The 24,749-nt window shown below is 38.4% G+C and overlaps 1 protein-coding gene across 12 annotated transcripts in view; it reads right to left on the minus strand.

The window, feature by feature from the left end:
* The window catches only part of SUGCT (succinyl-CoA:glutarate-CoA transferase), a 348,238-nt gene that overhangs the window by 316,633 nt on the left and 6,856 nt on the right, over positions 1–24,749 (minus strand). For all 12 annotated transcript variants that reach the window (XR_004418442.2, XR_004418449.2, XR_004418448.2 and 9 more), the window contains one exon: positions 18,246–18,366. Coding sequence is in view for 9 of the 12 variants with exons in the window: in XM_033064621.1 (XP_032920512.1) it covers positions 18,246–18,366 (121 nt within the window). In the remaining 3 variants the exon portion in view is untranslated. The remainder of the gene's footprint in view (positions 1–18,245; positions 18,367–24,749) is intronic.

Genomic DNA, 24,749 nt, shown 5'->3' on the forward strand with positions numbered 1-24,749 from the left:
AGGGTCTATCTTAGTGTCCCAAAACCTCTGTTTTTATTTTGGTAAGAAATGTTGGGCTCTTATCCCTGGCTGGAGCAACTTCCAATGGGATGAAGTAATTTTATCAGTCCCACAGTGGGACTCAATTGGTCATTAGCAGAAAATGACTCACTGGGGGAAGGATGGGTTGTGAAAAGATAAAGAACAATGCCCCGCCTGGTTTCAATGAATGGGCCATTAGCAGAATATCTCCCGCGGAAATAAGGATCACTGCCTCCACCCTCAACAGATAGATAGAATAGATATCTTTTATCACACTCTGTATTGTAATGTGTGGCTTATAATCAGGTGCGGTTTATATATGGACAAAGAATGAAAATTGCTGGCACCCAGAAGTGCGGCTTATACTCAGTGCGGCTTATAATCGTGAAATTACTGTAATTACCCAAGACATGCTATCACTTGCTTTTGCTAAGTCAGTGAAAGTTTAAGTTGGCTCTCTCTGAATTTCAAGGCAGAAGCAGCTTCTCAGTCTAAGTGGGGTCACTTCATGATCAAAAAAATGAAATGCGTCATGGTGACCATTTCTGAAAACAAAATTCCAATTGAAAACTTTTAGATGACTGGGATTAGGTACTCAAACTTTAGTTCCCACCTTAAAGGAGGCTGATAGACACCCAAATTCTCCATCGCTATTCTGGGTTTACAAAAATATTCCCAGCTGAACACACTTAAAATAACAAATCACTCCTTGTTCCATGCTTGGTACAGATACAGCTGATATTAGGACTACAAATATTTATATAGTGAAAGCTAATATTAAAATAGTGAAGTGAATTACTCTCAGCAATGTAGCCATGGCAATTCCCAGAACATCCAGGCTGTAAAACTTGCACAGAAATTAGTTAAAAACGGAGGCAAGCTGTGTGTCCTAACCTCTGTGTGTCCTTACCTACTTTACTAGGACTGCTCTACCCACTCAACTCTGCCACACTATTATGACAAAGGTAAGGGAGCAAACATTTGTGAGAAATACCTGGCTAATCTTGAAATCAGTCTGGAGTCAACAGAAAGACATCACACTTCAGCTCAACAGATACTAATAATCTTACTACTTCTTATAGGGAGAAAAAACATGTAAAATTAAGGAGTACCTGCAAGTTGTATTTTCTATGAACATTTATGATGCTACAGCCAAGCAGAGTGGTGTTAGGATAACCTTAGAGAAGTCTTATGATAAGGACATGATTATCTATGACCCCATGACAGAAATGTAAGGTAATTACTTAACTACGTAATTATTTCTCATCTGAAATAGGTGATGTACTTTTTAAAGTGGATATTACCTGAACAGACATCCATTTGTTGTGACTGTACATAGTTATGTTGACAGAAAAATCTGCGCAGCAGTGTCCAAGGAAGGAGCTGACCTTGAGCAAACACTTCCCCTGGGGGCTGCATGTCCATGGCTTATAATACATACTGTGACCCTGATTTCTTCCTCTAAGCTGAAATACATAATGCCTCAGGGACAGAAGTTGGAAAAGCATATCAAATTAACTCAAAATCAGTATGTAACTGTTTTCTAAACTTTCCAAAAATTTCCTCAAAAATTTTTAAAACAAATCTATATAGTTTAATTCCCAAAGAGGATTAAGTCATATGGAATGCAACATAGTCTTAGAATTCCAGGCTGTCATGGTAATCTTTTCAATAACTTCAGTGATACTTTTTGAGCCTGATTTTACTTCTCTTTTTTCTACACATACAAAATACGCAAACAGAGGAGATATGATAAAATAAATGGTCTAGAAATAAAGATATTTACTCTTTTCAGTTTAATTCTTAGAAGAAATTCAATTCATTAATAAATTCATTCCCATAGATTTTAAGATTATTAATTTGACAGAAATAAAAGAAACTGACAAACAATCATGTATGTTCTGAGCAGGCTCATGATATATAGCACTCCTTCTTATTGTACAAAGAATACAATTTTATATGGATAAGCAACTTGTAGTACCAGTTCCATAAAATAATTTTGGAAGATGTAGTTTCTTAAAAGAGGTTACAAAATTTAGGTCTCCTATTTTCTTCTTGAAATGGCAGTCAGGTCATTGTAAGACACAATCACAATGGCACTAGGTAGCCTCATCCTGACTTTGCAACATCCACAAAGAGTCTACTGGAAAAGAGTAGAAAGCTTTAGTAGAAAGCTGTTAGAAAGCTTTTCTAAATGTTTAATAGGAATCTTTTTGTTGCAAAAATTTTACCAGTTACTTCTTGTTCTATGTATAACAGATTCTTCTTTTCTCTTTACAAACGTTTTTACTTACAAGAAGACTTATCCACAAACCTATTCTCATTACATCCTTACTTCACAATAATATGTGCTACTTCCCAAGTTTTCCCTATAAGACAACTCGCAGATCAATGGGTATACCTGTTGGCATAAACACTGGGATACAAAATGCTGTTAATGATCAGGTACATGGAAAAGTGGCAGATACTAACACTATTTTGGTTTCTAAAAATGATGAAACACAGGCTATTTTTCAATAGTTTGTGACTTCTACACTCAAGACTGTTTTCTTTCTGTTTGCTAGCTACTGACAGTGTTGTGTTTTATAACAGTACTCTAAAAACACAAGTAATGAAAACCATATGCTTAGTTGGAAAACATTTTCAGGTCAACAGCAGCTACTTACAGTCTTCCTACAAATCTAACAACACTCACATAAAATACTGTGAAAGGGCACAACAAAGACACTGGATCTTTTCACCATCTTAATTATACTTGCTTCTTTGGTGAAATCACAAAATGTCACCATTTGAAACAATGAAACAAACCAAACAAAGAAAAACTGTTGCAATCTTCATGAAGCAAGTCCATCCAGGAAAAAGCAAGGAAAAGCAAGATCTTTTTTCCAAGCAAGGAAAAAAGATTAACAAAACAAGATAAAGTAGATAAGAATATTATTAGACAGGAGATTCCCTAAAAAATAATTCATTTGGAAATGAGCAGAGAAATTTTTAGTAATAACAAAATATTTCATGATCTTCTCATTATCAAAGTCTTCCCTTTAGACTATTAGAACGCAAACACAATAAATACTGCTTTACAAAAGCCTGCTGCATGGCTTCTGAAGATGCCTAAAATCTTCCAGCTTTATTTCTGTTAACTTAGCTAGGCACCAGTCCAAGCATAATAGCTACTGAAAAATAAACATTAAACCATCAATAAGTGTCATCACAGTTGTACTATGCTGCTCATATCCAGGATTTTCAGTCTCTAATCTGGTTTCATTCACTGTAAACTAACGCAGTGTTAAATCTTATAGCTCACAGACTCTCTGATATTGTATTCTTCATCAGGATAGAGTCCAAACTTCTGAAGTTTGCAATTTTATACAAAATACTGCTACTTAGATGGAGAAACAAGCAATAGAGTGAGAAGGCATAAGAAAAACATTACATTCATGCACTGCTGAAAGTACTTAGTATTAAAACAAGGAAGAATTACGACTGGTTCATTAAACTTTTTATATGCTTCATATTGAACAAAGAATAGGAACATAGTGTTTCAGAAAAGCACTCATTTTCAACTGTTTCTTGTTCCTAAACTCACAGTATTTGGACATTCAGACTCTGTGTGACTGAAAAAATAATCGTGGAAAAAACAGCTAAGCCCTCCTGCTAGGATGCTAAATGCCAGTACAAAAGGATAGCTCATCCATTAACAGGGAAAAAATAGATTAATGCACTCTAGCTGCTGGTGGTGTGTTGATAACAGAAGCAGCACAAAGTTAGACTTAGTGTCACTCAGATAAAAGGCCCACCTTCCTGAAGGTGCACAGCACATCTGAATCCTGCAAGGATATCAATCCAACCAATAGGAAAGGGAATCTGTCAGGTACCCTATATTTCTCAGTAACTCTTTTTTTGATTTGCCACCTCTTAGTCTTCACCCTTTTCACACTTGTTTGTGCTACTGATACATTTCAAAACTTTGGTCTGTGTCAATGCCAGAGCCCATTACTATTTTAGAAGTACTGGCAATACTGTGCAAATATAGGGCAAATGCAGCTTTTCAGACCAAGCTGCACTTCATACTAGAATGCAAAACCATTTACAGATAAACATCTCCAAGAAGAACAATTTTACCAGCAAAGGAAAAGTTTTGTCAATATAATAACTTATCTTATTTCCTAATGGCTTCTGCCAAAACAACTAAACCAGTTAGCGTTAGCACCTCTTCACAATCCTGTCCAGCACAGCTGTGCTGACAGAGCCTGTTGTATAGAAAACAGCCTCTTGCTCAGTTCCAAAAAGTTTGTCAAGCAGCTGAATTTTACAGAATCCTCTTTTGAGTAGACTTGTTTAGACCTATGCTAATTTTGCAAGCAGTAGAGAAAAACATAAAAAAACAACAGGAATGTGCTTTAAGTAGGAAAACTTTGGTTCTCCATCTTGACACAGCATAACTACATTAATCCTGTAGAAGATCCTGAAGTTTAGTTTGCTGGTAAAACACCCCAAAAAAATGCAGCTTTGTAGTACTTATATTGCAGTCACTCTAGAATTGAATACACATTTTTGCATCTGGTACATGTTAAAAAACATTGTTGCCATCACCACTAGAAAAGCATAAACACTCCAAATTCAAGTCCATTTTGTTTCTCTTACAATTAAGAACTACTAAGCTTCATTGCTCTACAACACACCTCAGTCAAATCTTGCTTGTTCACATTTTACTCTGCAACCTCTTGGCAGCTCACGTCCAAAGGGGCTGTAAAAGCGCATTTAAAGGGTTTTAAGCATAGAGCACCACAGAAATATGAAAACAAATGGAGACTCAAGACCAGCTAGCTGCATATTCTGTCTCCAGAAACAGAGAAGGACAGATGACAAGATGAAGAGGCTAAGCCTAATACCACTCTTAAGTACTATTCAGGTTCCAACAGTTTACAGCCAGTAGTCTTCCTAATTAAGTAGATAAAGTTAATCAACATTTCCCAAATTAACTGCTTAGTGATAGGATATACAGAAAACCTTTGCAATTTTCAGGCATTTTAGGTACGCAGACACTTCAAATTTACCTAATCACAGCATAAGCAAAAAAATAAAGCAAAAAGAAAACAGAGTGTTTTGAAAAACATTACAATACTTTTAGCACACAGTCTCAAAAAATTCAAATTCTATGAATAAGACTTTTAAAACATATGGTTCTTAAAAATAAATATGAAAAATATGTGAACAATAAAAGCAGAAGTAATTCAAAGTAATCCCATTATTTGTCATCTGTTTACAAGTCTGATTAGTAGTAGAGTCATTGTTTCCCAGTCTTCATCACAATCATTAGGAATTTTTTTCAGTAAACGTAGATATCAACACAAAATAAACCAACTCTTTATTAAGAATAAAAACACCAAATGCATTTCTAATCCCAGTAAAGAGAAAAAATAACACTGGTCTAATAGACCTATTTAAAGTTTTTCATTTTTGTCTAGAAAAGCATGAGGTAAACACCTCCTTACAGATGGATCAACTTTGACACAAAACAGCTGGAAAGATTTAGGAGATCTTCAAAAAGTAGCAGCAGCAGAAATTAAGATTAAATTCTTCATATACCATCAGAAGGTACATCCTGTTTGTGTAGCTGTCTTTCAGTAGAATAGTAATCAGCACAAAGAGCTAAGAATAGAAATTTAAAGCTCCTATTGTTCCTCCTCATTTAATTCTGAATAAAGCAGTCAACTTTGGAAGGCTGTAACAATATTTGCTTAATTTTATATAGAAATAACTTCCACAAAAATTTAATTTCATGTATTTAGGACTGCAGTTTATATTCCATATACTGAGTGCTTCATCCTGGGACAAAGTGCCAGTCCTGAGGGATCTCAGACTGTTTTGGAATGAGTCTCATGCCAAGCACAACGAGGTTTGAGACTGCACAGGTTACCTTCTACAAGACAGAGCAAAGGAGAGGCACTAAACACGTGCTGCCAAAATGAAGCAAGTCCTTAAAACATGATACTTAAGGGCGAATTTCAGAAGCATCAGCTACAGTGCTGCCTTACTTCAAATCAATGGATATCTATTTCCAGAATTTTGTTCCTAAAGTTTTGCAGATACACAAATTATCTTTTGATCCTAAAAAAAATATAAAGTATTGAGAGGAAATTAACATTACATATTGCTACACCACTGTGATAAATGGCTCGATCAGTTCAGTCAAAAAAGTGATCCAGCTATAATACCTGAGGTCCAATGTACCACAGTGGTTTAGAGAGAGCTCTTGCTTTAGATTCTGCACAACACTATTACGTGATGTAAATGCACTCTAACTGGCCTCAAAAGTTCCCTTTTGCAAGGGGAAGTACCTACATAAACAGATCAAAGTAGCTCTCTCAGGGAATTTATGTAGCAGAACTATGTATCACCTAAAACCACTGCTGATACACCAATGCACTTCTGTGGTGATGGATTCCTTTCTTAAAAACAAGAACTGTTTCTTCATTCATGGGAACAAGTGACTTCTTGGGTTTTTTTCCAAGTTGTAGTGAAAAAGTACTATTTTGACATCATTGAAATAGTATTTGGATATATGCATTTCTGCCAATTAATTTCCAAGCAGTCACTTCGCCTCTTTACACCCAAGTTTTCTAGTTTAATGGTTCAGCCAAAAGGAAAAATTGACGCAACTTAAATACTCAAAAATGGCATAGGATTAGTTTTTCAGGCCAAGGCACAAACCAGTTTAGCTGTCTAGAAAGACAGTTCAGGTATCTTGAATTTATGAGATAATACAAAAATTTACCTCTTCCACATCAAGTTTTTTTAAAATATTAAATTGTAGAAATTCTGCTTGCAAACACCATATAATACAAATAGAGATTAAAATTGTCTCGTAAGTGTCTTTAGTGTCTTTAGATGAAAGGAACTGTATTTTGAAAAACTGTCCTACTGCCTGGAAACATAAGGGGTACCAGTTCCTTGGCTTTGGTTTACATCAAGCAAACTTTCAGACGTAACAATCAAGTTTTTAACGAGGCTATGGCTTTACAATATTTAATATCTGTGCTACGTAATTAAAGCTGTTCCCAATTCTTGTAGAAATTCATATTTGGAATTAATACAGTCCTAAAAGCCTCAGTCCATATGCTCATAAATTGATGGCCATGTCAGGTATCAGAGTAATTACACATGAGATGCATAGTACATTCTTAGAGCTCCTGCTGTATGCCATAAAGCTGGTTCATTACTGCACAAGGAACCAGTTACCAATTTGCACAAATACACAGTTTATACTGAGAATTACAAAGCATCATATTGGTACAGTGCAGAAAAGCACCAAAGTATTCAATATCCATATCATTTTTTATTTTGTATGCTGCACATGTAGTCCCAATTACTTAAATCTCTGAACACACATTTCTCCAACTCTCAGGTCTGAACCCTTATTTTAATTACTATCTCCCAAAATTTTTTCTTGAGATTTTCTTTTCTTAATTCATTCTTTGAATTCCAAGTAGCATTTTTGCTAATTCCATGCATTAAGCAAAGGTTTTTGATGCTCTCAGAAATTATCAGACTCTTCATTTCCAAACTGCTCTGTGAAAATGCACAGAATGCTTTAGGAAGAAACGGTTAGAAGGCCAGACACAGTACTTCCTTCTGATCACAGCAGCATTTCTTTTAAGAAAAACCTGATGTTCCAAACTACCGTTGATACACGAGGTTTTTTACTTACAGACTGTACTTCTCGCAACTCTCTTCTCTCACATCTGTGTATTTTTTCCATAGAGTTTTTTAAATGTGATACCCAGAAGTAGACTTCACCTTCCAACCTCACTGATGGGGAGCAGGGTAGAGAAACAGTCCTTTAGGCCATATTTATCTTTATATAATCCAGGATGGCACTGGTCTTTCACGTAATGATATCACCACTGACTCATGTTCAACTTTGATCATTCCCCATCCTTACAACCAAGTCTTCTGAGAACTCTCTTCTAACCAGTGTTCCCCACACTATATTGAAATTACTTGATTATTTTTGATTAAGCACAGTACATTGTATTTGTTCCAATCTTTAATTCTACCCTTCCTCTTTTATTTATGTAAACAATTTGGTCAAGGTAATCTTTAATCCTAATCCTGCTGTATAAATTTACTCCCTTCACCTTGTGGACATTCAGAGCTGCATAGAGCTCTCAGGCCACTAAAACTGGACCTTCTACATTAGGACTTCATCACATGACTGTGCATGGGGCTGTGCTGACTATTAGGAAGGGTTCCAATTCCAGGCTTCAGTAAGAAAAACTGAGCAGAGTCCAGCCCTCCGTGACTCTTCTGAGAGTTAGCCAGACCCCCAGAAAATATTCTAAAGGACAGTATAAGGCTATAAGGGAAGTGATGCCTTCTACCTGTAAATCAGCTCCAGGTTCTTCCTGCCTCTCAAATATAAACTCCCAGTAGCACATCATGGGATCAGAATTTTGGACTCATACACATTGTAATCCATCACCTATATCAAGGAAAAAAAATATCCAGCAATATCAGTTCTGAAGCATTTAATTCCATTAAGTCATGATGTATCCATAGTAAATTATGAGAGAGCTTCTGATCCCTCTTGAACCAATTTTTAAAAATTTCTTGTATATCACATTTTCCCAGCTTTTCTATTAAAGCATTACTAAAAGTATTAAAAACTTTACTACAGTCAAAATATGTAGCACAAGTTTTATTACCCTTATACAGACAACCAATTATATTGTCTTAATAATAATTTGTGGATCTGCTAATTAACTTGTCAAAAAATGGTCTCAGACTATTTTATCTCTAGACCCTGATAAACTTCTCTTAACTGCCCACACAGATAACTTCAATTTATCAAAAAACTGGTAGATCAACTCTTTAAAACATCCATCTTCCAACTGCATAATGCAAAAACTAACAGATTAGAGAAGCCTAATTTTCTTGCTCATACCTCAAGGCTTGCAAACTTGTGATTTTTGTGTTTGCTTAAGAGTTGTATAGTGTTCATAATTTTCCAGACCTCCCTCCTTATTCTAATAACACATTAAGAAATACTGGAAACAGGATACCCAGCTTGTTCTGATAATGCCTCTTTTACACATCAGACAATGCATATTTTCCATTAATAGAAAACTATACATTTATTGAAAAATACTCAATGAACATCTTTTACTGACTACTGGTACCACAATAGTCAATACTCATTTTTGCACTTTCAAAATTCCTTAATTAACAAATTCTCCAAATTTCTGCTGCTTTTAACATGCTTAAAAGTCAGTGATAACTGTAATTATCAGTTAATTCTCCTAATTTCCAATTCATTCTGAACATCATCCTGCTTGAATTGTTTATTTGACTGAACCAGATATTTTGCAATGTAAGGGGTTTTTTAACATTCCTTTTTGGTTGTTGGGGTTTTTTTTTCTTCTTTCTCTCAAATTGTTGAGCCTCGGTTTTTTGTTAGTTTGTTCTGTAATTACAAAAAAAACCAAAAACAAAACCGAAAAAAACAAACAAACAAAAAAAGCAACAAAAAAAACTAAACTAAACAAAACCCACCAAAACAAAACACAAAGAACTTAGTCATTTTGGGTCACAAATTTTAAAAACTCTTGAACAGATTAATGCTTAAGACCATTCATATAGTTGCTGTTATTTAATTACAACTACAACTATTGCCTGAGTCAGCTTCTGAATACCTGATTTTTTACTAGTATGCTATCAACAGAGAATTTACACCATCAAGAAACTATTTTGCTGAATGATTTTTGTAAACTGAAGCTATCAAATTTTGGACAGGTAATCTACCTGTTTTTATCAGGTACCTATATCCAGACTTAAGCCACATAGAAGCCACAAAAACATCAATAATCAGGGGAAGGAGAGGGCATGAAGACACACACACACTGAAAGTTATGTGTAATTTTAGGGGCTGGAAACATTTGGTAAGAAGGAATCTAAAAACTGTGCCTAATCCAGGCAATTGCACATCTTACCACATTTAGTTCACAAATTAGAGGATCTGAAGAACACTTTGGCTAGCCTTTGCCAGAAAAACACATTGTGGTTGTCTTTTCTTTCCTGTTGTGAAAATACTAGAGACAAAGTAGGATATGCATCAAAACTATAACATTACATCTTCTCATGGAAAGCCACTACAAATTATCTGTACAAAACAAGATACTGAGAAGTACCAAATGCCTGTTCTTTTAAGTTACTACTAAACCTTAGGAAAATGGGTCGAGTGAAGAACTATTTTCCTTCTCATAGGTTAACCAGAATCACTCAAGAGACACAGAGGACTTACTATTCTGAAATGTGCTCATTTATGTATCTTCACAACTTTATGTACATCAAATAAAAGCTATATATACAACAATTCCAGATTCAGACCCATAGAAAGCTCAGGTGACCCGCAACATTTCTATAAAACTTTTGTTACTCCTTCCACCTAATCTTTGCTTCTTTAGCAACACACTGTTTACCAACAGACAAACACTTTAGCATAGTCAAAATGCATGTCAATTCAGAGTTAAGACCAAGTTTTGTGGATTAGAGAGTGCAAATCCCCAAGAGATATAAACTGTTACAGTAACACAAAGTTAACAAAAATATCAATTCCAAAAACTTATCTTCATAGTTACTTTTGGTTGAAACTAAGTGTATTTTCATGACAGATTTTCTACAATAATAACTATGTTTAATAACAGATCCCAAAGAGTCAGGCACAGGTTCTAGCTGGAGGCTCTCCCTAGCGGTGTCCCCCAAGGCTCACTACTCGGCCCAGTATTGTTTAATTTTTTCGTCAGTGACTCAGGGAAGGGGCAGATGGCTCCTCAGCAAGATCACTGACAACACAAAGCTGGGAGGAGTGGTCAGTTCCCCAGAGGGCTTCAAAATGGTCTTCCAAAGGGCATTGAGAGAGCCAGGCTCTTCTCAGTGATGCCAAGGAATAGGACAAGAGGCAACAGGCAGAGACTGATGCACTGGAAGATGCACTGAGTGACCAAGCACTGAAACAGATTGCCTGGAGAGGTTATTGTGTCTCCCTCAATGGAGATATTTAAGAGCCGTTTGGACACAATCCTATACCGTGTGTTCTAGGATGACCCTGCTTGAGCCAGGAGGTTGGACCATATGACACACCTTCAAGTTTACTTAATCTGTGATTTTGTAACTCTGTATTCAATTTCTTTCATGCATAAATACACTAATAAGTCTTTACAGGAGTAAAATTTCCTTAAAAGGCAGAAAACTAAGCATCCCATTTACATTCTAAGAAATAAAATCACCTAAAATACTAAAACAAGATTTTTTTTTAATACCACCAGCAGCACAAAAAGCAACCTGCATATGATATGAAGTATTACTTCCTAGAAAATGAGGAGTAAAAAAAACCTACACAAAAAGAAGAGTAATCACAATTCACATAGATTAGCAGAGGAAAGTGCTGGGGTAGAGAACCTGAGAGGAGTACCTTTCATCATTTATAAACAAATGGTAAAATTCTTTGAAAACATATTATCTTCAGAGGCTTTAATAAAAAAATAAAAGGGGTTTTGGTTTGGAAACCATGTTGTCCTTTTAAACAGTGCCCCCTCCCGTTCAGGAATAAACTGAGACTTTCCTAGTGAGAGCGTCATGCAGACCATACAGAAATGGTCACTCCCTTGTGACCTGTACATTATTTTCTTTAACCATCCAATTTTCCAGAACTTAAACTGATCTCAACCTCAGAGCTATCAAAATCTATTATATTTAAACTAGTTCTAGCCAAGCAAAGCCAGCTTGTGAGAACAGGCAGTTTGGAGCTCAAGTGCACTCAAATCAGCAGGAACATTGGGAAATGTCCCAGATATCTTCAAAATCCTGCAACGCTCACTGCAAAGCTGTATAGATTCAATCAGAGCTGTTTGGATAAGAAACTCAGTTTGCAAACCATAACTTCCAAAATGTCATAAAAGAGACCGCATCAGGCATACCTATATGTAAACTCTTTACTGACTTATGACCCTGGACTTACTGAAAAAATACGCTATATTTCATTTCACCATCACTGTGTACAATTTTACCATTTGCTATTGTCCAAAATTTAGAGATGCAATTCCACACAAAAATTATTCCTGTGTTAAAGAGAAATGGTTCAAAACTGTTTAAGTTATAAAGTAGCACATTTTCTGATTTCTAAGAAACCCATCTCCTAGATTTTATATTCTGTTACAATATGTGACTATTCACCAGAAGCAGTCACCTCCATATATGTTTCATTAACAAAAAGTATTTTATGTAACGGAGTTCAATCTCAAATTTTAACTTGTATAAGAATGAGAAGTTTGAATGCTTTCAAAACTTCTCACAGACTGTTTCAGCTGTTCTTAAACACAAAACCAAAAAAGGAAGCAGGTTTGTTTTTCTACATCAAAATACCCACAAATTACAGCTGCTTTCTTAAAAACCAAGAACTTCTGTTTTTTTAAATGAAGACTTGAAAGAGTGGAAGACTTTTTTGTCGTGCCTCTGCTTTTTTTTAGTGTTGTTATTTTTTGGCCATCAGAATTGATGAGGAAAAGAGGATAGAAGGAACATATACTACTAGAACTGGGATTGATTAGACTTTGTGGTGATACCCTAGCTTAGAGCAAGGAGGGTGAAGTAAATAATAAATGAAAAGTAAGCTGATACCAGTTCTATGATAATTTATGTACCAGAAAGAGAAATAATGAAATACATGCAAATATTGCTATATTACAGATGGCACATATGAACCATTCCTGGCCACATGACCAGTGTGATATATTCTGAAGACAGCCCAGCCTGATCTGGCTCACATCAAGCCATGCAAAACAGTGATTCTTATGTAACAGGATTCACAAAAACAGTATCATGAGGAGTGCAGCCCTCCAGTATCTGAACCACTTCAAGGACCTGGCAAATATCCTAATCCATAACAGGGCAATGGCTACTGTCACTGTAACCACAAACACAAAATGCCAGCAGGTGCTGAACCAGCTAGTGCTGAGTACAGAGGGACAATCACTACTTTTTATACAGGCCAGGATGCCACTAGCCTTCTTGGCTACCTGGGCACACTGCTGGTTCAAGTTCAGCTGATGTCAATCAGCGTGCTCAGGTCCCTTTCTGCTGAACAAATTTCCAGCTGCTCTTCCCCCAGCCTGTAGTGCTGCAGGGAGTTGTTGCAACCCCAGTGAATAACTTGGTACTTCACCTTACCGATTGGCCTTGGCCCATGGATCCAGCCTGGCCAGAACCCTCTACAGAGATTTCCACCCTCCAGCAGACCAACACTCTCTCCCAACTTGGCGTTGTCCTCAAATTTACTGGGGGTGCACCCAATCCCTGTGTCCACATCATCAACAGCTTTATCAAACAGGACTGGAACCAAATATTGAACCCTGGGGAACCCCACTTATAATTAGCCACAGATTGGATGAGGCACCATCCACCACCACTCTCTGGGCCCAGCCATCCAGACAGTTCTTCACCCAGCAAAGAGTGCTCCTGTCCAAGCCACGGGCTGCCAGCTTCTCCAGGAGAATGCTGAGGGGAACAGTGCCAAAGGCTTTGCTGGAGTCCAGGTACACAACATCCACAGCCTTTCCCCCATTCACCAGTCATAAAAGGAGATCAGGTTGGTCAAACAGGACCTGCCTTTCACAAACTGGGCTGGCTAGGCCTCCATATACAGTGTAATGCACTTAATATACAATATTAATACAATATACAATGTAATGCACTCAAGATAATCTGTTCCATAACTTTCCTGGGCACCAATATCAGGCTGACAGGCCTGTAGTTTCCTGAATCCTCCTTCTGGCCCTTCTTGTGGATAGGCGTCACATTGATCAACCTCCATTGGTCTGGGACCTCCTCAGTTAGCCAGGACTGATGATAAATAATGGAGAGCAGCTTAGTGAGCTCTTCCTGTCAGCTCCCTCACTACCCTTGGGTGAACTCCATCTCGCTCCATGGACTTGTGAGTGTCTAACTGGCACAGCAGGTCACAAATTACTCCTGGATTACAAGAGTTCTATTTTTTTCCCCATCTGCCAGCTCAGGGAGCTGGTTGATAACCCATCTTTCTGTTGAAGACTGAGGCAAAAGTGGCATTTACTGCTTAGCCTTATGCTTGGTTGCAATATTCCTCTTTACATCCAACGGAGATTGGAAAGTTCCCTTGGGCATTCTTCTGTTGTTAATGTATTCATAAAAGCACTTTCTATTATCTTTCACAGAGGTATCCAGATTGAGCTCTAGAAGAGCTTTTATCTCCAATTTTCTTGCTATGTGACCTAACAACGCCCTTGTACTCTGCCTGAGTCTGTCACTTCTTCCTAAGGTGATAATCAACTCTTTTTTTTTTTCTTTTTTTTTTTTTTTTAATTTAAGTTCCAGCAAAAGCTCCTTATTCAGTCCCTGACAGCTTGTCTTTTGGCATGCAGGAACATACTGCTCCTGCGCCTTTACAATTCCCTCTTAAAGTATGTCCAGCCTTTCTGGAACCCTTTGTTTTTAAGGACTGTTTCCCAAGGAACTCTCTGAACCAGTGTCCTGGACAGGCCAAAGTCCACCCTCCTGAAGTCCAAGGCAGAGGTTTTGTTGACCCTTCCTTACTTCACCAAGAACTGAATACTCTGTCATGGTCACTGTGCCAAAGATGTCATCTGACCACTACATTTCCCACCAGCCCTTCTCTGTTTGTGAAAAGCAGGTCTAGCAGGGCTCAGTCCTGCTAAGCTCACTTACCAATTGTGTCAGGAAGTTGTCCACACACTCAAGGAACCTCCTAGACTGCCTCCTCTCCACTGTTATGTTTCCAGCAGACATCCCACAAAGTTAGTCTCCCAAAAGAACAAGGGCTAGCAATTGTGAAACATCAGCCAGATACTTACAGAATATTTCATCCATCCCTTCATCCTGGTTGGGTTGTCCTTAATAGACTCCCATCAGGATGTCTACCTTGTTGGCCTTCCCCCTGATTCCTACCCATAGATACTCAACCTTGAGCTCTATATAGTTGAAAAACTCCCTAATATACAGAGCCACTCCATCACCTCTCCATCTTGCTTGTCCCTTCTGAAGTGCTTGTAGCCATGAATTGCAGCACTCCATCTGCATCCCTCATCCCATTTCATTTCCCTGATGGCAGCTACATCACAGCTGTCCTGCTGCACAATGGCCTTCAGCTCCTCCTGTTTGTTACCCACACTGATATAGATGCACTTCATCTGGGCTAACAGTTTCACCCCTGATACAGGCATGCCAGCCAGGTTTATCTCTACTGAGTCTGGTCTTACCTGATTCCCACTTCAAACCAAGTTTAAAGCCTTCTCAATCCTCCCTGCCAACTCACAGGCCTAGAATCCTTTTCACTCTTTTAGACAAGCAAACCTCATTTGCCTGCAGCCAACTTAGTGCTGTATAAACTATCCCATGAGGGAAAAAGCCAAAATTGCACCAATGGCACCAGCCTGATGCGTTGATCAGAGTTCCCCTGCTTCTTTCAGCATTCTTCTCTGCTATTGAAAGCACTGAGGGAAACACCACCTCTGCCCTTATCCCTTCAACCAGTCATCCCAATGCCCTGAAGTCCTTTTTGGTTGCTCTAGGAGTTGTCAGTGATGACCTGGAAACCCAGAATTAGGTAATAATCAAAGGACTGAAACAGTCCAAGGAGTCTTCTAGTAGTGTCTCTTACTTGGGTCCCAAGGAGGCAGCAGATTTCCCTATGAGACAAGGCTATCAGTATATGGGGTCCTCAGCTCCCCTCAGAAGGAAGTCACAACAACCACCCATCCTTCTTTTTTTACAGCTGTAGTTGTAATGTGTCTGGTTGAGCCCCACACAGACCTTCACCATCACTCGCCTAACCCTCAAGTCCCAGAGTCTCACACCTAATCTCATCTCTCTTCACAAAAAAAGACCCCCAAAAACCCCAAGCATATTTGAATGCAGCAAAGTCAACCACAGTACAAAATAGTTAGGAATTGTAATATCTAGAATCACATCACAGAGATTTTAGAAATAAATCAGGAATTCTTCTTAAATCAGTTTTCTGCCTGATTGTGCCAAAAAAACCCTTCCTGCATGTCACAGATGTGCATTTGGTCCTAATCTGGTTGCTTCTTTTAATATGCTTAGATTGAGGCTTTGCTATCTCCTGTCTTAACTCAATAGATTTATGAGCTGATTTTTTTCAAGGGCATTGGAGCTTATGTCTTTATTCCTAAAAGATGCATCATCCTTAAATAGACATTGCTTATCACCTGTTGAATATCCAAGACTTAAACAACCATAATTTAAGATTTCAAGTTGCTTTATGGATTCCTGACAAATATCATTTAGCTCTTACCTCCCAAACACTTTCAACTTCATGTTGTCATAGTCTATGAATAAGGCTTAGTGTTTTGCATTATACAACATAACTATAAGTTATGCATTACACAAAGCTCTAAATAGCAAGATTGCTCAGAACATTACTGTACAAGATTATGTGATTTTTGTACAACTTGTCTTCCAAACAGTGAAACCAAAAGCAAGTGACCTAGAAGTATAGAGGTGCTGTTTGATCATGCAAGTGTGTGGTTAGAAAAGCAAAGGAGTTGAGTTTAGCAAAAGACACAAAAGGCAACATGAAAGGATTCTGCAACCAAATCAGCAGCAGAAGGAAGACTAGGGAAGACATGGACTTATGGCAAAATGAACAAAGGCCAGGAAGGTAGATTCATTTAATGCTTTCTTGCCTCAGTATTTACCAAAAAAAGATGGTTCTCAGGAGTCCCATGTCCCCAAGACTAGAGGAGAAATCTGCAGCAAGGAAGAGTCCCCCTCAGTTGAGGGAACATATAAAACATAAAAGTATGCATCCTTGTAGCAGAGGACAACATTATTTTGCTGTGCACTGGGAAGAGTGTCAAGCAGGTCAAGGGGGTAGATGCTTCCCCTCTTCTCAGCACTGTTGAGACCATGTCTGTCAGTCCTGTGCCCAGCTCTGGGCTACCCAGTCCAAGGCAGACATCAACTTATTGAGGCAAGCACAGAGACACAAAGCTGCTTAAGAGACTGGAGCATCCAGCACAAAATGAGAGGGTGTTGTACCTCACACAGATTGTTTGGATATGATTTTAATTCTTTTTCATCATTATGGGTACAGCAACTAAACCAAAAAGGCAAACAAAAAAAATTCAAACCCACTTGACAAATTCCAGTTGTGAGATAATATGCACAAGCGTGAAATACATTGCAGTAACTAGTCACTGACCAACCTAAAAAGGTATTTAGACAAAGATTGTCAGCAAGCCCTGAATATAATTGTCTTTCTGCTCTTGAACATTTTTAGACATTTGCCCCAAAAATATGATAAATAATCACAAAAGACTAAAAAGCTATTTTATTTCTGTTGATACCCATACCCCGTAATCAAAAAGCCAAAGCCATTTATTATGCAGAAATTGAAGGGCAAAGCAGGTTTATAACTAAGATTTTAAACCAGTCTAAAAATATCTATAACTTCTGCTGTTATTTAATTGTATTTCAATATTAGAATTTTAATTTTAGTGCTTAAGATTTTGGGGGTGGTTTTCGTTGGAATTTTTTAAAGCATTTTTTCAGACATAAAATTATTTTAAAATTAATATCAGGAACTGCATACATGTGTCTACTTCCTGTTCATTCTTCTCTGCTTTTATAAAGTACATACAGTTCTTCTACTGTTTCAGCTACCAAGAAATAGACTGTAAAAATAGTCATGTAAAGCTTGCATAAACAGGTAACTGTACAATTCTGAGGAGAGAGATCCTTCATGGCAGTAAAAAACACTGAGGTTACCAGATTTAAAATACACAATATGTAAATTGATTCAGTAAAACTGCTGGGAGAGGGGAAAAAAATAAACCAAAAACAAAACAATCAAAAAAAAATCCTACCAAGAAACCCAAATCTCAGTTTTCAGCTAGTTTAAAGCAAAATCCAAGAAGCCCAACCCACCCTGGCTCCTTTGAAATCAATAGGAACATGTCAGGCTGGCATGGCAAGGACACTGAACAGCTACTAATCTGTTGACATGGTTGCTCCCTCAAACATTTTTCTATACTACGCAATTTATCTTAATTGACATCAAAGTAACATACTTCTATACAATCACATGAGTTTTATAGCACTTTGACTGAAATAAAGGTAATAATGAACACAAAGAATTGAAAATAAAATACCTGTTATTGAACAGTACACTATGTGAGGAGCAATCTTTTTAATGTCTTCGTAACCTAGACCCATTTCAGCCAGCTTGCCAGGGACAAAGTTTTCCACAAAAACATCAGATGCTGCTGCAAGCTTCAAAAAAGAAAAGGAAGAATAAAATCTGTCAATTAGCTCCTAAAAGTTGAATAAATTCTTATGTAACTTATTTTTTGAATCTTGCTAATAATAACGGCTCCAGTGTTCCTGAGAAAACTGACAAGCCTGAAGGTATCTTTTGCCCGTCAGACTGTGCATTTCTGCAAACTACGTATTAGAGATGCTGCATATCTTGAAAGAAGACTGTCAAAATCCTAAAGTGATTAGCAAAACTGTGATATTATCAGTACCACATCAATTTCCTAAGGCTTGATAATAGCTTACAGAAAAATCTTCACATACATTCTTTCCACACCCTTTTTCTCAAGTGGGGTGATATATCTCCATTATTAATGTTTTCTCCATAAAAGAAATACTTTTAAAATTATTTTTCATTTTCAAATCATTGATTACAATTACCATAACAAGGTCATATATCCAACTTCCAATATTTAGTAGTAGAATGTGGATCCCCACAACACTTAAAATTAAAAAATTAAAACTAAGATATTAGTCACATAAAAGTCACATTAAATACAACAGTGCTGTCAAGCTCTGCAATATGACTTTTTTCATTGCTTTCAAATGAATCACTTAGTCCGAAAATCTATTGATGCTAAGATTAACATATAACCTTGATTTGCTTTAAATTCCATCCTCTTTTATAAAAATTATAAGCAGACGTACATATGCAAATTTCAGTAAGACTAACACAAACTGACTCCTGAAGCATGAGTACTACATGCTAAATGACAGATGTATGCCTTGAGGGACTTACAGGCTTTCTGCCTAGTAAATCGTGTGGGTTGTGTGTGAGTGCACAGGAATTTAAGAAATATTCCCTGACAGGTACACATGTTTGTGCACTCATTTTAAAGTACAACTGATATATTAATTGCTTAATGGTATTTCCAGTCAATCAAGGAGTCACAGTCTCTGAAACTGCCATGTCACTGTCTCATTAAATGTGAGTGTGTTAGACAAGCTTCTATAATTTAGTATCATCATAACAGAAATCACAATGCCTTTATGAAGGATCAAGTTAAGGAGGTTTTATTTTCTATTTAAATCCATCACAGTTCATACAGAAGTACTTTTTAAACTGGTAGTACTACAGCTTTAGCCTAATTCATTTGAGAGTTGAAATTGGTTACAACTTGTGTATTGCTTTCACTATGATTTTATAACCTATGAAAATTACAGTGATTGGATGGGCTAAAACAGTTGAAAGTTGTTTTCCATGTTATATTGAAGAACTACCATCTCCTACAAGCCACTGAGGAAGAAAGCATGACACAAACTACTGTAACATGAAAAGTACCATACTTCTGGACTGGGAATAAGTGGAATGCCAAAAGTACTAAGTGAGGATAAAATTACTTGGGCCCAGTTTAGCAGGGTATATGCTCTCAGAAAAAGGAGTTTCCAAGACACATTACAAGTGCAGTGCCAGCTCGCATCTAAAGTTCTCATTGGAAATAGTTTTTAATGTACATAGGCAGCAGGCTACATGTAGCACTGATGTTCAATGAACCAACAATTCTGCCATTGTGGAAAACTGGATACAGAGTCTGATCCAAACAAACTATATGTTCTTAAAATGCACAGAGATTTTCAACCTCAGTGGAGTTTTAAGCCCACTGGCAACTAAAATTCCCTACTTCATGCCCTAAAATACCTCTAAACATTACTTCTGTTTTAACACCTGCTATCAGAGCAATACAACACAGACCTGACTTTTTTGTGCTTTGTGTGTTTTGGTTTTTACAAGAACTCTACAGAGGAGAATCTGCATACACACGTGTATAAACAAACCCATATACATGCAAATACATATGTGAGTACCTTCTTTATCAAGTAAGAGAGTAATGCATGAGATGCATTGACCTATCAGCTAAAAATCGTGGAAGAGCAGTGTAATCAGCTCCCAGCCAATTAAAGTCCCAAGTTCTTAATGAATAAAAAAATATTAAAAGTTCATTAGTTAAGGCTAAATAATTCACAGGACAGAAGTATGCTCAAGGTTCTTAAAATAAGTTTCTGACAATAACTGATAAATAATGTTCTAAAGATTTACTACAAAAAGATATCAGAGCATGCGACTAGTATATACAGTAATTTCACGATTATAAGGTGCACCTGATTATAAGCCACACTTCCAGGTGTTGGTACTTTTTGTTCTTTGTATAAGCCGCATGCTACAATACAGAGTGTGATAAAAGGTATCTATTCTATCACCATCTGTTGAGGGTGGGGGCAGTGATCCTTATCTCAACAGCAGATATTCTGCTAATGGGCCATCCATTGAAACCAGGTAGACCATTGTTCTTTATCTTTTCACAACCCATCCTTCCTCCAGCGAGTCATTTTCTGCTAATGGCCCATTGAGTCCCACTGTGTGACTGATAAAATTACTGCATCCCATTGGAAGTTGCTCCAGCCAGGGGGAAGAGCCCAACATTTCTTACCAAGATAAAAACAGAGGTTTTGGGACACTAAGGTAGCCCCTTTCTCCACTGGACTCCAGAGGAAAACTGGATTTTTCCACATCACCACTGGACCTCCAGAGGGAAACTGCACCTTCTGCAGGGGCACTGCTTCAACTGAATCACATCTGTCACTGCAAGAGGATGCAGCCACCATTTAATGGGACTGCTACCGACACCCTGCCTGACAGGGTGTCAGGTTGTACTCTGACTTTGTCAAGGTTTGGAGTTTGTTTCTTTGTAGTATTGTATTTCTATTTTAATTTCCCTAGAAAATAATTTATTCCTAATTCCCATATTTTTGCCTGAAAGCCCCTTGATTTCAAAATTATAATAATTTGGAGGGAAGGGGTTTACATTCTCCATTTCAAAGAGAAGCTCCTGCCTTTCTCAGCAGACACCTGTCCTCCAAACTAAAACAGCAACTTTTCATTCTTTGTCCATATAAGCCGCACCTGATTATAAGCCACACTTTGGGTTCGGACCAAAATTTTAGTCAAAATGGTGCGGCTTATAATCATGAAATTACTGTATATGTAATTACTAAAGAGAAAAAAATAATTTTCATTCAGGAGGACAGATAAATATTTGGAAGGCAGTTAACAGTCAGCCAAAAACTCTGGAAGGGAAGAAAGGGCTACAAGTGTCATTGAATAAAGAAATAAAGAAGACACAGGAACAATTTTGTGGAAATCAAGTAATCATGTATGAAAAACAGACTCTTGAAAATATATTTTGTAGTGTTGTGCCAAAGGATGAAAAGCAGCCAGGACTCCTGAATAATAGATTTCTTCAGCTCACTTGATACTAATGACTAATTATCAAGTCTGTGCTTTTGTCATATACCTGAAGACTCTTCTCCTGTTTGTAACATGATTCTAAATTGAGAATTGCCCTCTTTCACCTATGCAAAATGTATGTGGAAAATAAAATCTATTCTAACCTTAAAAAAGGTTAAAAATTATAACATTATTACATTTTTTTTGTAGTTTTTACGCTGGTGACACAACTCATATTTATGTATGAATAAGCAGCATCACAAACTTCAATTTATAATTTTCACCAGCTACTATAAAGAAATGAGCACTACTTGTCATAGTAACAAATATGATGCTGAACAATGCCCAATTCTACACACATCTGTCCTAATGCAAGCAGGAGACAACTGAAAACTGTTATAAATACCTTCCCTTTACACATACTTCTTGACAAAATTCCAAACAGAAGTTCCATTTGAGATGAATAATGGAATATCAAGACCTCTGCACCAAATGCTTTCAAAATATATCACTCATAATCAAGCAGAATGATGAATAACTCCACAAGTAGCATGACAAAAAGAGCCTCATCAGTTCTCAATGTTGCTGTATCACAGATAGGGATGGCATTGATTTAAGGAACAGAAAGCTACAGTGGTTATTAAAGCAACTTTTAAAAAGGATAGAAAATATAAGAAAATACTTTGTCACAGGCAGTCTCCTCATTTTTACATCTAGTGTAGTAAATATTTAACAGGTGATGCCATTTTTTCCCTCCACCTCATCTTGACTCATAGGCGTAGCTGCCTTTAACTCTTCTAACACCTTCAGCCCACACATGTAGAATCAGCGGACACTTTGAGTAGTTTTCACCATTTTTAAAGGTCAAATAATAAATTAGTCTTCTTCCATGAGAGAAAAAATTTTATAGCACTTAATTAAAATATGACTAGTTTATCCAAAAAAAGTCTGTGTTATACCATGCAAATTTTTTCCAAATCAAAATTTCTGCTTCCATGTTTTTTTATGATAAACATCCAGCACCTTAACAAATCAACAATAAATGGCTCTGTTCTGCAAATGAAAGGCACTGTAGAATTCTTGGCTTATAATCTTCAAAGATTTACACATGTAGTACCTTTGCATAGGTAACAAATCAAAAGCATCAGAAAACTTAATCTATTTCCATTTTATGCAATATTCCCCAAAAAAAAATACTACCAGATAAATTCCACCTACTGCATGAGTCAGAGTGTCACTGTGAAAAGGGATTGGAATTGATACTGAAACAAACAGTAACAGAAGTCAGCTGCTACTACAGCAGGGCTTAAAACGCTGCACTAGCAAGTAGCACATCTTGCATTTCTAAAAATAATAAATAAAGGGATTACAAAACACAAGCTTGACAAAATGTGAAATTTGGTGCTTTTATTATTTTTAAATAGAGAAAGGGATCGCCTTAAAAGACCTTGAAGACAAATACTGAAAATAAACAAATACTAAGTTTCACCTACAGGACAATGTTTTTTCAGGAAGAAGTACAGACACTGAAGTCATGAACACACTGTAACATTCAAAAAACTGTTTAATGGAGTTCAACATCTCTTAACTGCACACTTGACTTCACCTGTTCAGTCCATCTTGAATCTTTCTAATGCAGTAGTACAGCAGCAGTAATAGGAAAGGAATAGGATATTAGACCGTTTCCTCACAATATTTAATTTAATTTTGATGATATTTTCATGTACAGTAATTTCACGACTATAAGGCGCACCGGACTATAAGGCGTACCTGCGGGAGTTGGCAAATTTCGCAACTTTGTATGTTATATAAGGCACACCAGACTATAAGGTGCATTTTTCTTTTTGCCATGAATATCCGTGCTGCGGGCAACAAAGTAACTAATTAGTAACGGAATCCCGCGATCGTGGAGTTTACTGGCAGGTGCTCAATTTGCAAACATTTTTCACAGATTGGTGTAGCCTTTAAACGCAGCCCAAAGAGTCCTCCCTGTGCACGAGGCCTGGCACTCCCGCCCGCCCCTGGCTGGCGAGGCGGGGCTCGGGGCAACGGTGGCTCGCAGCGCTTCGGAGCTGCTGCTGCGGCTTCTGCAGTGGCCTGCTCCCTCCCTCCCCACGCTACCCTGGCACTCCGGCAGACCCCTGGCACTCCGGGAGTTCCGCACTGCCCGGGAGTTCCGGCTGCCCCTCTTCCCCCTAGCGTTTCGGGAGCCCCATGCTGCGCTGGGAGTCCCGCACCCCCCTGGTGCTCCAGGAGCCCCACGCTGTCCAGGCGCTCCGGGTGCCCTGTGCCATGCTGGGAGTCCCGCGTCCCCCCGGCATTCCAGGAGCACTGCGCTGCCCCAGCACTCCAGGTGCCCTGATGCCAGCGGGCTCGCCCCATGCCACCGCTGCCCCGATGCCGGTGGGCTCGCCCTGTGCCACAGCTGCCACGATGCTGGCGGTTTTCCTCCCCCGCACGGGCCACGCCGTCGCGCTTTCCCCCACCCGCCCGGGCTGCCCCAATGCCGGCAGCTTTCCCCACCTGCCCAGGCTGCACTGTCAGGCTTTCTCCCCGCCATGCCCGGGCTGCTCCGCTGCACTTTCCCCCCCCCACTCAGGCTGCCCTGATGCTGGCGGCTCTCCCCCCACGCCCGGGCTGCTTCGCCACGCTTTCCCCCCCCACTCAGGCTGCCCTGATGCTGGCGGCTCTCCCCCTACGCCTGGGCTGCTTCGCCGCCGCCAGTTTTCCCCCTGCGCCGGCACTGCCCCGATGCCGCCAGGCTGACCCCGGCCCGACGCTGCCCCAGTGCCGCCAGGCTCGCCCCAGCCCGGTGCTACCCCGATGCCACTGCCGGGCGGGCTCTGCTTGGCTTGGGACTGTTGCGGGCTCGCACTTCCGGGTTGGCAAATTTCACAACTTTGTCCATTATATAAGGTGCACCGGACTATAAGGTGCACTTCCAGGTTCGGGGGAAAATTTTAGTCAAAAGGGTGTGCCTTATAGTCGTGAAATTACTGTAAATTAAAATCTAAAGTCATTACAAGTTACTCTGAATACTAAGTCCAAAAGCACAGAGTACGGAAGCTATACACTGTAATTCACAAAATTCACTGCATAAACAGATTTTTAAATT

Source organism: Catharus ustulatus, chromosome 1 (genome assembly GCF_009819885.2).
Source record: "Catharus ustulatus isolate bCatUst1 chromosome 1, bCatUst1.pri.v2, whole genome shotgun sequence".
In the NCBI taxonomy this organism is placed as follows: Eukaryota; Metazoa; Chordata; class Aves; order Passeriformes; family Turdidae; genus Catharus; species Catharus ustulatus.